A 14334-nucleotide genomic window follows, 5' to 3' on the forward strand; every position below is an offset into this window, starting at 1 on the left:
ACATTCTGAGTTTATTGTCTATCACTAGCAGCACCATATCACCAGGTAACATTCTGAGTATGTTGTCTATCACTAGCAGCACCATATCACCAGGTAACATTCTGAGTATGTTGTCACTAGCAGCACCATATCACCAGGTAACATTCTGAGTATGTTGTCTATCACTAGCAGCACCATATCACCAGGTAACATTCTGAGTATGTTATCACTAGCAGCACCATATCACCAGGTAACATTCTGATTATGTTGTCTATCACTAGCAGCACCATATCACCAGGTAACATTCTGAGTATGTTATCACTAGCAGCACCATATCACCAGGTAACATTCTGATTATGTTGTCTATCACTAGCAGCACCATATCACCAGGTAACATTCTGAGTATGTTGTCTAACAGCACCATATCACCAGGTAACATTCTGATTATGTTGTCTAGCAGCACCATATCACCAGGTAACACTCTGAGTATGTTGTCTAGCAGCACCATATCACCAGGTAACATTCTGAGTATGTTGTCTATCACTAGCAGCACCATATCACCAGGTAACATTCTGAGTATGTTGTCTATCACTAGCAGCACCATATCATCAGGTAACATTCTGAGTATGTTGTCTATCACTAGCAGCACCATATCACCAGGTAACATTCTGACTATGTTGTCTAGCAGCACCATATCACCAGGTAACATTCTGAGTATGTTGTCTATCACTAGCAGCACCATATCACCAGGTAACATTCTGAGTATGTTGTCTAACAGCACCATATCACCAGGTAACATTCTGAGTATGTTGTCTAGCAGCACCATATCACCAGGTAACATTCTGAGTATGTTGTCTATCACTAGCAGCACCATATCACCAGGTAACATTCTGACTATGTTGTCTAGCAGCACCATATCACCAGGTAACATTCTGAGTATGTTGTCTATCACTAGCAGCACCATATCACCAGGTAACATTCTGAGTATGTTGTCTAACAGCACCATATCACCAGGTAACATTCTGAGTATGTTGTCTAACAGTACCATATCACCAGGTAACATTCTGATTATGTTGTTTAGCAGCACCATATCACCAGGTAACATTCTGATTCTGTTGTTTAGCAGCACCATATCACCAGGTAACATTCTGAGTATGTTGTCTATCACTAGCAGCACCATATCACCATGTAACATTCTGAGTTTGTTGTCTATCACTAACAGCACCATATCACCAGGTAACATTCTGAGTATGTTGTCTATCACTAGCAGCACCATATCACCAGGTAACATTCTGAGTTTGTTGTCTATCCCTAACAGCACCATATCACCAGGTAACATTCTGAGTTTGTGTAAATGTACTTGGTGAATCGAATTCTGAAGTGATGGAAAGAAAGGCTTTTGGAAGGATACACACAGAGCTCTCTGCGTTCCCAGACCCCCAACTTGTTCCATTCTATACACCCCACTAGAACAAGCCCCTCTCTGTTGTCTCCATTTTAATTACCCTCTCTTTTAATTGCCCCGACGGTGTAAATCGTGTCGCTGTTTGTTTTGTTCAGTGTCTGTCATTGTTACTTTCCAAAGCTGGGGGCGGTCGTAGCCCCTCTGTAAGGTTTTCATGGAAACCGTGAATGGATGCCAAGACGGTGCTTCAGGGGGTTGGGGTAGGGCAGAGTGTGGGGACTCTTTAGGGGGTAGGGCAGAGTGTGGGGACTCTTTAGGGGGTGGGTGCGGAGAGAGGGTACTCTTTAGGGGGTGGGGGTGGAATGAGAGTGGACTAGGGGTGGGGGGTGGAGATAGGGGACTAGGGGGTGGGGGTGGAAAGAGAGGGTACTCTTTAGGGGGTGGGGTGGGAAAGAGGGATACTCTTTAGGGGGTGGGGGCGGAGACAGGGGACAAGGGGGTGGGGGCGGAGACAGGGGACAAGGGGGTGGGGGCGGAAAGAGAGGGTACTCTTTATGGGGGTGGGGTGGGGCGGAAAGAGGGAACTAGGGGGTGGGGGCGGAAAGAGAGGGTGCTCTTTAGGGGGGGAAAGAGGGGACTAGGGGGTGGAGTTGGGGTGGAGAGAGGGGACTAGGGGGTGGGGATGGAGAGAGGGACTAGGGGGTGGATTGGGGGTGGAGAGGGGACTAGGGGGTGGAGTGGGGTTGGAGAGAGGGGACTAGGGAGTGGAGTGGGGTTGGAGAGAGGGGACTAGGGAGTGGAGTGGGATTGGAGAGAGGGGACTAGGGGGTGGTGGCGGAAAGATAGGGTACTCTTTAGGGGGCGGAAAGAGGGGACTAGGGGGTGGAGTGGGACGGAGAGAGGAGACTAGGGGGTGGGGTGGAGAGAGGGGACTAGGGGGTGGAGAGGGGACTTAGGGGGTGGGTATTCAATTGTTTTTGTTTTTTCTAAAAAAAATGTTTTCTTTATTTAACGTTTATTTAACTAGGCAAGTCAGTTAAGAACAAATTCATATTTACAATGACACCCTACACCGGCCAAACCTGGATGCCGCTGGGCCAATTGTGCACCGCCCTGTGGTACTCCCAATCACGGCCAGTTGTGATACAGCCTGGGTTCGAACCAGGGTCTCGAGGGACGCCTCTAGCACTGAGATGCTAGCAGAGAGAGAGGTTATGGACACAAGTGTTGCTGACAGGATTGCGTGGACTGTTTTAAAGTGTGTGCACACACACACACACACACACAAAAGTACATACACAAATGCATGCACTGAACTCCATTTCACTTTAACAGAGTTTGGCTTCACGGTCACTTTGCTAGCAGATCTATTCTTTATTCACTGATGTAACAAATATTAAATATTGTCACTCCCTTTTTCTCTCTTCCTCCCTGTTTCTGTCCCTCCTACCTCCCTCTCATCCTCTCTGTTTCTGTCCCTCCTACCTCTCTCTCATCCTCCCTGTTTCTGTCCCTCCTACCTCCCTCTCATCCTCTCTGTTTCTGTCCCTCCTACCTCCCTCTCATCCTCCTACCTCCCTCTCATCCTCTCTGTTTCTGTCCCTCCTACCTCCCTCCCTCTCATCCTCCCTGTTTCTGTCCCTCCTACCTCCCTCTCATCCTCCCTGTTTCTGTCCCTCCTACCTCCCTCTCATATCCTGCTTTCCGTTCTCTTTTCTGTCTCTATATTTCTCTGTTTCTCTTTCTTTCCTATCCTCCCTCTTTCTCTCTCAACCCTCTGCCTCTCCCCCCCCCTGTTTTTTCTCTCTCTCTCTCCTCCAGTGAGAACGTGAATGCATACTGCCTCCACATAGCAGAGGATGACGGGGAGGTGGACACAGACTTCCCCCCTTTGGACTCCAATGAGCCCATCCACAAGTTTGGTTTCAGCACTCTGGCCCTGGTCGAGAAGTACTCGTCCCCCGGCCTGGCCGCCAAGCAGTCCCTCTTTGTACGAATGTAAGTCCTTATAAAGCAACCGTAACGTAGTCCTTCCTTTGGCTCAGTTGGGAGAGCATAGCGCTAGCAACGCTAGGGTTCTGGGTTCAGGGCGTGTAGCCTAGCGGTTAAGAGAGTTGGGCCAGTAACTGAAAGATCGCGGGTTCGAATCCCCAAGCCGACAAAGTAGAATGTGTGCCGTTGTGCCCTTGAGCAAGGCAGTTAACCCCAAACAACAACTACTCCCCGGCTGCTGATGACGTGAATGTCAATTTTAAAAAGATATTAAAAAAAATATTCAACTGTTTCCATCCCTAGATTTGACATCCATAGATTTCAACACCTACTTTTTTTATCTTGAGACTGAGTTAAGATTGTTACGGGGGAAGAAGGAAAACTGTACAAGGCAATCCTTTTAGGGTCTATTTCCACTCAAACAGCATGCAATTCACATGGTGCTTTTCTTGGAGCAAAGCAAACTGCTGGCCAAGGGAACGTTATAAGGGAACATGTGGCCTCCATATTAGCTGTTAAACACAAAAAAACAGAACAATATGAGATTTTAGCCAGGCTTTGTAATACAGTTGATCTGTAGATTCCACCTGTCAAACCTTCACTGATTGATTGTGCACACAAAAACATTTGGACACACACGCACACACACGCGCACACACAGTTATTATGCCCCATAACCAAGAGCCACACACATGGTGACGATGCCCCATAACCAAGAGCCACACACATGGTGACGATGCCCCATAACCAAGAGCCACACACATGGTGACGATGCCCCATAACCAAGAGCCACACACATGGTGACGATGCCCCATAACCAAGAGCCACACACATGGTGACAATGCCCCATAACCAAGAGCCACACACATGGTGACGATGCCCCATAACCAAGAGCCACACACATGGTGACGATGCCCCATAACCAAGAGCCACACACATGGTGACGATGCCCCATAACCAAGAGCCACACACATGGTGACGATGCCCCATAACCAAGAGCCACACACATGGTGACGATGCCCCATAACCAAGAGCCACACAGATGGTGACGATGCCCCATAACCAAGAGCCACACACATGGTGACGATGCCCCATAACCAAGAGCCACACACATGGTGACGATGCCCCATAACCAAGAGCCACACACATGGTGACGATGCCCCATAACCAAGAGCCACACACATGGTGACGATGCCCCATAACCAAGAGCCACACACATGGTGATGATGAAATGCTGTTACCCCGGATGGACATATTATTTATCCAATATGTATTTGTTTCTCATAAGACCATTTGTCAAGCAATTTGTAAGCAGCGTCCAAATACAAAGGCTTCGTCCGTCCGATAACCAGTCCTTAATGAGAGTCTGATTAAAACGAGCAATCAGATTCTGATTATGCATTTCCTCCAGCTTATTATAATTATAGGCCGTTTTCAATTTCAAAAGCTTTTCACTTTCACATACCTTTCTTTCTTTTTTTTTCTTCTTCTCCTCTTCGGCTCTGTTTTTCAGCAGAGGAAAAGTGTAAAGGCCTAAGAATTCTGAAAGCCTTGCCAAAATGAAAAAGTGAAAGCCAATCAAAAAAAAAATACATGAAAAAAGAACCCTCCTATTACCCAATGAGAAATGTGTAATTTCGTCAGTCGCAAATCCAGGAAAGGAAACAACCACCTCCCCATCACCAAGTCTCCTCCTCCTCCTCCTCCTCTCCCACCACTCTTTATTTTCCCGAATATTCATCACAGCAATCGCAATGATTCAAATCCAGATGTCAAGCTGTAAGCTCGTGTTGTACGTTGTATTACGCTCTACATTTTTCAACTCTGACTCGGTTTCCTTTTTGGCACAGGACCCTGTCTGGAAACCAGTCCCCCTTTTTACCCTGTCTGGAAACCAGTCCCCCTTTTTACCCTGTCTGGAAACCAGTCCCCCTTTTTACCCTGTCTGGAAACCAGTCCCCCTTTTTACCCTGTCTGGAGGAAACCAGTCCCCCTTTTTACCCTGTCTGGAGGAAACCAGTCCCCCTTTTTACCCTGTCTGGAAACCAGTCCCCCTTTTTACCCTGTCTGGAGGAAACCAGTCCCCCTTTTACCCTGTCTGGAGGAAACCAGTCCCCCTTTTTACCCTGTCTGGAGGAAACCAGTCCCCCTTTTTACCCTGTCTGGAGGAAACCAGTCGCCCTTTTTACCCTGTCTGGAGGAAACCAGTCCCCCTTTTACCCTGTCTGGAGGAAACCAGTCCCCTGTTTCTCTCCCTCCTCCCGAGGAACACTTTGTTTAGTCATTAAGTATGGCATGGTTATATCAGGCTTTACTTATCAAGGTAGATTTTGTTTCTGAATTGTCAGGTGATATGCTTTGACATAATGTGTAGATGCGTTGTTGTGTTTTAATCTCTTGTGTAAATAAAATATGTTAATCTCTGTGTGAGAGTAGGTCTAGGAGATGTTGATCTCTGTGTGAGAGTAGGTCTAGGAGATGTTAATCTCTCTGTGAGAGTGGGTCTAGGAGATGTTAATCTCTCTGTGAGAGTAGGTCTAGGAGATGTTAATCTCTCTGTGAGAGTGGGTCTAGGAGATGTTAATCTCTCTGTGAGAGTGGGTCTAGGAGATGTTGATCTCTGTGTGAGAGTGGGTCTAGGAGATGTTGATCTCTCTGTGAGAGTGGGTCTAGGAGATGTTGATCTCTGTGTGAGAGTGGGTCTAGGAGATGTTAATCTCTGTGTGAGAGTGGGTCTAGGAGATGTTAATCTCTCTGTGAGAGTGGTTCTAGGAGATGTTAATCTCTGTGTGAGAGTGGTTCTAGGAGATGTTAATCTCTGTGTGAGAGTGGGTCTAGGAGATGTTAATCTCTCTGTGAGAGTGGGTCTAGGAGATGTTAATCTCTCTGTGAGAGTGGTTCTAGGAGATGTTAATCTCTGTGTGAGAGTGGGTCTAGGAGATGTTGATCTCTGTGTGAGACTGGGTCTAGGAGATGTTGATCTCTGTGTGAGACTGGGTCTAGGAGATGTTAATCTCTCTGTGAGAGTGGGTCTAGGAGATGTTCATCTCAGTGTGAGTATTAAGCCAGCTGAAGTGACACAACCTCAGCCCGACATGTGGTCATCTTTTCCTCTGTCAAGTACATGGAAAACGTCTCTCTCGGTTCTTTGGAATCAATTTCAGGTATTTATTAAAGGCTGTGGAAGGAGTGATTTGCTTTGGTTTGTGGAGAATTTGGGTCAGCCCTTACCATACTGTTCATGTCATGGACGGTTAAAGAGGAGAGCATCGAACTTGCCTTTGAAAGCTTCTATAAACTTTGAATGGATGTTTTTGAAATGAAGTTTAACCAATCCAAGATTAGCTCTAGCCTCCTCATTCTCAACAATACTGATGTCAATAGGCATCTTCAGATCTACGCTCAACTTTCTCTGATTGTTCCATCAACGATCTTGTTTTTTGTTGTTTTCCTTAACCTCAGTTAGAACAGTTTACCCCCAGTTTTACCCCCCTTGGAGCAGTTTACCACCAGTTGGAACAGTTTACCCCCAGTTGGAGCGTTCAGTTTACCCTCAGTTGGAGCAGCTTACCCCCCAGTTGGAGCAGTTCACCCCCAGTTGGAGCGTTCAGTTCACCCTCAGTTGGAGCAGTTTACCCCCCCAGTTGGAGCAGTTTACCCCCCAGTTGGAGCAGTTTACCCCCCAGTTGGAGCAGTTGGAGCAGTTTACCCCCCAGTTGGAGCAGTTTACCCCCCAGTTGGATCAGTTTACCCCCCAGTTGGAGCAGCTTACCCCCCAGTTGGAGCAGTTTACCACCAGTTGGAGCGTTCAGTTTACCCTCAGTTGGAGCAGTTTACCCCCCCAGTTGGAGCAGTTTACCCCCCAGTTGGAGCAGTTTACCCCCCAGTTGGAGCAGTTTACCCCCCAGTTGGAGCAGTTTACCCCCCAGTTGGATCAGTTTACCCCCCAGTTGGAGCAGCTTACCCCCCAGTTGGAGCAGTTTACCACCAGTTGGAGCGTTCAGTTCACCCCCAGTTGGAGCGTTCAGTTTACCCTCAGTTGGAGCAGTTTACCCCCCCAGTTGGAGCAGTTTACCCCCCAGTTGGAGCAGTTTACCCCCCAGTTGGAGCAGTTGGAGCAGTTTACCCCCCAGTTGGAGCAGTTTACCCCCCAGTTGGATCAGTTTACCCCCCAGTTGGAGCAGCTTACCCCCCAGTTGGAGCAGTTTACCACCAGTTGGAACAGTTTACCCCCCCAGTTGGAGCAGTTTACACCCCAGTTGGAGCAGTTTACCCCCCAGTTGGAGAAGTTTACCCCCCAGTTGGAGCAGTTTACCCCCCAGTTGGAGCAGTTTACCCCCCAGTTGGAGGAGTTTACCCCCCAGTTGGAGGAGTTTACCCCCCAGTTGGAGCAGTTTACCCCCCAGTTGGAGCAGTTTAACCCCCCCCCCCCCCTGTTTACCCCCCAGTTGGAACAGTTTACCCCCAGTTGGAGCAGTTTACCCCCGAGTTGGAGCAGTTTACCCCCCAGTTGGAACAGTTTACCCCCAGTTGGAGCAGTTTACCTTCCAGTTGGAGCAGTTTACCCCCCAGTTGGAGCAGCTTACCCCCCAGTTGGAGCAGTTTACCACCAGTTGGAACAGTTTACCCCCCCAGTTGGAACAGTTTACCCCCAGTTGGAACAGTTTACCCCCCAGTTGGAACAGTTTACCCCCCCCCCCCCCCCCCACACACACACACACACACACTCAATCTAAGGACCTACTGAAGAGATGATTCTTCAATAAAGACTTAAAAGGTCGAGACCAAGTATGCGTCTCTCACATTGATTGGCAGACTATTCCATAAAAATGTAGCTCTATAGGAGAAAACCCTGCCTCCAGCAGTTTGCTTAGAAATTCAAGAGACAGTAAGGAGGCCAACGTCTTGTGACTGTAGCGTACTTGTCGGTATGTACGGCAGGACAAAATCGGAGAGATTGGTAGGAGCAAACCCATGTAATGCCTTATAGGTATAGAGGTCCTGATTAGCAGGAAGCTTGGCCCCAGTGATGTACTGGGTGTACGCACTACCCTCTCTAGTGCCTTGCGGTCGGAAGCCGAGCAGTTGCCATACCAGGCAGTGATGCAACCAGTCAGGATGCTCTCGATGGTGCAGCTGTTGAACGTTTTGAGGATATGGGGACTTGCAGCAAACTTTTGAGGGGGAATAGGCTTTGCCGTGCCCTCTTCACGGCTGTCTTGGTGTGTTCGGACCATCATAGTTTGTTGGTGATGTTGTTACCTAACCTTACCACCTGGGGGCGACCCGTCAGGAAGTCTAGGATCCAGTTGCAGAGGGAGGGGTTTAGTCCCAGTGTCCTTACCTTTGTGATGAGCTTTGAAGGCACTGTGGTGTTGAACGCTAAGCTGTAGTCAATGAACAGCATTCTCACGTTGGTGTTCCTTTTGTTCAGGTGGGAAAGGGCAGTGTGGAGTGCAATAGAGATTGCATCATCTGTGGATCTGTTTGGGCGCTATGCAAATTGGAGTGGGTCTAGGCTTTCTGGGATAATGGTGTTGATGTGAGCCATGACCAGTCTTTCAAAGCACTTCTTGGCTACAGACGTTAGTGCTACGGGTCTGTAGTCATTTAGGCAGGTTACCTTAGTGTTCTAGGCACAGGGACTTTGTTGGTATTACAGACTCAGGTCAGGGACAGGTTGAAATTGTCAGTGAAGACACTTGCCAGTTGGTCACCGCGTGCTCGGAGTTCACGTCCTGGTAATCCGTCTGGCCCCGCGGCCTTGTGACAAGCACATCACACAAGCACAGCACTTACACAAATGACTGATGATTGGCTGAGAGAAATTGATGATGAAATGATTGGGGGGGCTGTCTTGTTTAGACTTCAGTGCAGCTTTTGACATTATCGATCATAGTCTGTTGCTGTAAAAACATATGTGTTACGGTTTTACACCCCCTGCTAAAACATATGTGTTACGGCTTTACACCCCCTGCTAAAACATATGTGTTACGGCTTTACACCCCCTGCTAAAACATATGTGTTACGGCTTTACACCCCCTGCTAAAACATATGTGTTACGGCTTTACACCCCCTGCTAAAACATATGTGTTACGGTTTTACACCCCCTGCTAAAACATATGTGTTACGGTTTTACACCCCCTGCTAAAACATATGTGTTATGGCTTTACACCCCCTGCTAAAACATATGTGTTACGGCTTTACACCCCCTGCTAAAACATATGTGTTACGGTTTTACACCCCCTGCTAAAACATATGTGTTACGGCTTTACACCCCCTGCTAAAACATATGTGTTACGGTTTTACACCCCCTGCTAAAACATATGTGTTACGGTTTTACACCCCCTGCTAAAACATATGTGTTACGGTTTTACACCCCCTGCTAAAACATATGTGTTACGGTTTTACACCCCCTGCTAAAACATATGTGTTACGGTTTCACACCCCCTGCTAAAACATATGTGTTATGGTTTTACACCCCCTGCTAAAACATATGTGTTACGGTTTTACACCCCCTGCTAAAACATATGTGTTACGGCTTTACACCCCCTGCTAAAACATATGTGTTACGGCTTTACACCCCCTGCTAAAACATATGTGTTACGGCTTTACACCCCCTGCTAAAACATATGTGTTACGGCTTTACACCCCCTGCTAAAACATATGTGTTATGGCTTTACACCCCCTGCTAAAACATATGTGTTACGGCTTTACACCCCCTGCTAAAACATATGTGTTACGGCTTTACACCCCCTGCTAAAACGTATGTGTTATGGCTTTACACCCCCTGCTAAAACATATGTGTTACGGCTTTACACCCCCTGCTAAAACATATGTGTTACGGTTTTACACCCCCTGCTAAAACATATGTGTTATGGCTTTACACCCCCTGCTAAAACATATGTGTTACGGTTTTACACCCCCTGCTAAAACATATGTGTTACGGCTTTACACCCCCTGCTAAAACATATGTGTTACGGCTTTACACCCCCTGCTAAAACATATGTGTTACGGCTTTACACCCCCTGCTAAAACATATGTGTTACGGCTTTACACCCCCTGCTATATTGTGGATAAAGAGTTACTTGTCTAACAGAACACAGAGGGTGTTTTTTAATGGAAGCCTCTCAAATATAATCCAGTTAGAATCAGGAACTCCCCAGGGTAGCCGTTTGGGCCCCTTTTTTCAATTTTTACTAACGACATGCCACTGACTTTGAGTAAAGCCAGTGTGTCTATGCATGCGGATGACTCAACACTAAACACATCAGCTACTACAGCAACTGAAATGACTGCAACACTTAACAAAGAGCTGCAGTTAGTTTCAGAATGGGTGGCAAGGAATAAGTTGGTCCTAAATATTTCTAAAACTCAAAGCATTGTATTTGGGATAAAACATTCACTAAACCCTAAACCTCAACGAAATCTTGTAATAAATAATGTGGAAATTGAGTTGGTGAAGTTGAGATGACTATGCTTGGAGTAACCCTGGATTGTAAACTGTCATGGTCAAAACATATTGATACAGTAGTAGCTAAGATAGGGAGAAGTCTGTATATAATAACGCGATGCTCTGCCTTGTTAACAACACTATCAACAAGGCAGGTCCTACAGACCCTAGTTTCTACCTTCTTAACAACACTATCAACAAGGCAGGTCCTACAGACCCTAGCTCTACCTTCTTAACAACTCTATCAACAAGGTAGGTCCTACAGACCCTAGTTTCTACCTTCTTAACAACTCTATCAACAAGGCAGGTCCTACAGACCCTAGTTTCTACCTTCTTAACAACTCTATCTAGTTTAGTCGCACCAGGACTACTGTTCAGTCATTTGGTCAGATGCCACAAAAAAGGACTTAGGAAAATTGCAATTGTCTCAGAACAAGGCAGCACGGCTGGCCCTTGGATGTACACAGAGAGCTAATATGAATAATATGCATGTCAGCCCTTACCATACTGTTCATGTCATGGACGGTTAAAGAGGAGAGCATCGAACTTGCCTTTGAAAGCTTCTATAAACTTTGAATGGATGTTTTTGAAATGAAGTTTAACCAATCCAAGATTAGCTCTAGCCTCCTCATTCTCAACAATACTGATGTCAATAGGCATCTTCAGATCTACGCTCAACTTTCTCTGATTGTTCCATCAACGATCTTGTTTTTTGTTGTTTTCCTTAACCTCAGTTAGAACAGTTTACCCCCAGTTTTACCCCCCTTGGAGCAGTTTACCACCAGTTGGAACAGTTTACCCCCAGTTGGAGCGTTCAGTTTACCCTCAGTTGGAGCAGCTTACCCCCCAGTTGGAGCAGTTCACCCCCAGTTGGAGCGTTCAGTTCACCCTCAGTTGGAGCAGTTTACCCCCCCAGTTGGAGCAGTTTACCCCCCAGTTGGAGCAGTTTACCCCCCAGTTGGAGCAGTTGGAGCAGTTTACCCCCCAGTTGGAGCAGTTTACCCCCCAGTTGGATCAGTTTACCCCCCAGTTGGAGCAGCTTACCCCCCAGTTGGAGCAGTTTACCACCAGTTGGAGCGTTCAGTTTACCCTCAGTTGGAGCAGTTTACCCCCCCAGTTGGAGCAGTTTACCCCCCAGTTGGAGCAGTTTACCCCCCAGTTGGAGCAGTTGGAGCAGTTTACCCCCCAGTTGGAGCAGTTTACCCCCCAGTTGGATCAGTTTACCCCCCAGTTGGAGCAGCTTACCCCCCAGTTGGAGCAGTTTACCACCAGTTGGAGCGTTCAGTTCACCCCCAGTTGGAGCGTTCAGTTTACCCTCAGTTGGAGCAGTTTACCCCCCCAGTTGGAGCAGTTTACCCCCCAGTTGGAGCAGTTTACCCCCCAGTTGGAGCAGTTGGAGCAGTTTACCCCCCAGTTGGAGCAGTTTACCCCCCAGTTGGATCAGTTTACCCCCCAGTTGGAGCAGCTTACCCCCCAGTTGGAGCAGTTTACCACCAGTTGGAACAGTTTACCCCCCCAGTTGGAGCAGTTTACACCCCAGTTGGAGCAGTTTACCCCCCAGTTGGAGAAGTTTACCCCCCAGTTGGAGCAGTTTACCCCCCAGTTGGAGCAGTTTACCCCCCAGTTGGAGGAGTTTACCCCCCAGTTGGAGGAGTTTACCCCCCAGTTGGAGCAGTTTACCCCCCAGTTGGAGCAGTTTAACCCCCCCCCCCCCCTGTTTACCCCCCAGTTGGAACAGTTTACCCCCAGTTGGAGCAGTTTACCCCCGAGTTGGAGCAGTTTACCCCCCAGTTGGAACAGTTTACCCCCAGTTGGAGCAGTTTACCTTCCAGTTGGAGCAGTTTACCCCCCAGTTGGAGCAGCTTACCCCCCAGTTGGAGCAGTTTACCACCAGTTGGAACAGTTTACCCCCCCAGTTGGAACAGTTTACCCCCAGTTGGAACAGTTTACCCCCCAGTTGGAACAGTTTACCCCCCAGTTGGAACAGTTTACCCCCCCCCCCCCCCACACACACACACACACACACTCAATCTAAGGACCTACTGAAGAGATGATTCTTCAATAAAGACTTAAAAGGTCGAGACCAAGTATGCGTCTCTCACATTGATTGGCAGACTATTCCATAAAAATGTAGCTCTATAGGAGAAAACCCTGCCTCCAGCAGTTTGCTTAGAAATTCAAGAGACAGTAAGGAGGCCAACGTCTTGTGACTGTAGCGTACTTGTCGGTATGTACGGCAGGACAAAATCGGAGAGATTGGTAGGAGCAAACCCATGTAATGCCTTATAGGTATAGAGGTCCTGATTAGCAGGAAGCTTGGCCCCAGTGATGTACTGGGTGTACGCACTACCCTCTCTAGTGCCTTGCGGTCGGAAGCCGAGCAGTTGCCATACCAGGCAGTGATGCAACCAGTCAGGATGCTCTCGATGGTGCAGCTGTTGAACGTTTTGAGGATATGGGGACTTGCAGCAAACTTTTGAGGGGGAATAGGCTTTGCCGTGCCCTCTTCACGGCTGTCTTGGTGTGTTCGGACCATCATAGTTTGTTGGTGATGTTGTTACCTAACCTTACCACCTGGGGGCGACCCGTCAGGAAGTCTAGGATCCAGTTGCAGAGGGAGGGGTTTAGTCCCAGTGTCCTTACCTTTGTGATGAGCTTTGAAGGCACTGTGGTGTTGAACGCTAAGCTGTAGTCAATGAACAGCATTCTCACGTTGGTGTTCCTTTTGTTCAGGTGGGAAAGGGCAGTGTGGAGTGCAATAGAGATTGCATCATCTGTGGATCTGTTTGGGCGCTATGCAAATTGGAGTGGGTCTAGGCTTTCTGGGATAATGGTGTTGATGTGAGCCATGACCAGTCTTTCAAAGCACTTCTTGGCTACAGACGTTAGTGCTACGGGTCTGTAGTCATTTAGGCAGGTTACCTTAGTGTTCTAGGCACAGGGACTTTGTTGGTATTACAGACTCAGGTCAGGGACAGGTTGAAATTGTCAGTGAAGACACTTGCCAGTTGGTCACCGCGTGCTCGGAGTTCACGTCCTGGTAATCCGTCTGGCCCCGCGGCCTTGTGACAAGCACATCACACAAGCACAGCACTTACACAAATGACTGATGATTGGCTGAGAGAAATTGATGATGAAATGATTGGGGGGGCTGTCTTGTTTAGACTTCAGTGCAGCTTTTGACATTATCGATCATAGTCTGTTGCTGTAAAAACATATGTGTTACGGTTTTACACCCCCTGCTAAAACATATGTGTTACGGCTTTACACCCCCTGCTAAAACATATGTGTTACGGCTTTACACCCCCTGCTAAAACATATGTGTTACGGCTTTACACCCCCTGCTAAAACATATGTGTTACGGCTTTACACCCCCTGCTAAAACATATGTGTTACGGTTTTACACCCCCTGCTAAAACATATGTGTTACGGTTTTACACCCCCTGCTAAAACATATGTGTTATGGCTTTACACCCCCTGCTAAAACATATGTGTTACGGCTTTA

At 47.6% G+C, this 14334-nt stretch overlaps 1 protein-coding gene across 2 annotated transcripts in view; it reads left to right on the forward strand.

Moving 5' to 3' along the window:
• Nucleotides 1–14334, forward strand: part of mapkap1 (MAPK associated protein 1) — a 141047-nt gene that overhangs the window by 42112 nt on the left and 84601 nt on the right. For both annotated transcript variants that reach the window (XM_036976695.2, XM_090233642.1), the window contains one exon: nt 3206–3382. In XM_036976695.2, coding sequence (XP_036832590.1) covers nt 3206–3382 — 177 coding nt within the window. The remainder of the gene's footprint in view (nt 1–3205; nt 3383–14334) is intronic.

This window comes from Oncorhynchus mykiss, chromosome 5 (assembly GCF_057628025.1).
Source record: "Oncorhynchus mykiss isolate SJ-2025 chromosome 5, ASM5762802v1, whole genome shotgun sequence".
NCBI lineage: Eukaryota > Metazoa > Chordata > Actinopteri > Salmoniformes > Salmonidae > Oncorhynchus > Oncorhynchus mykiss.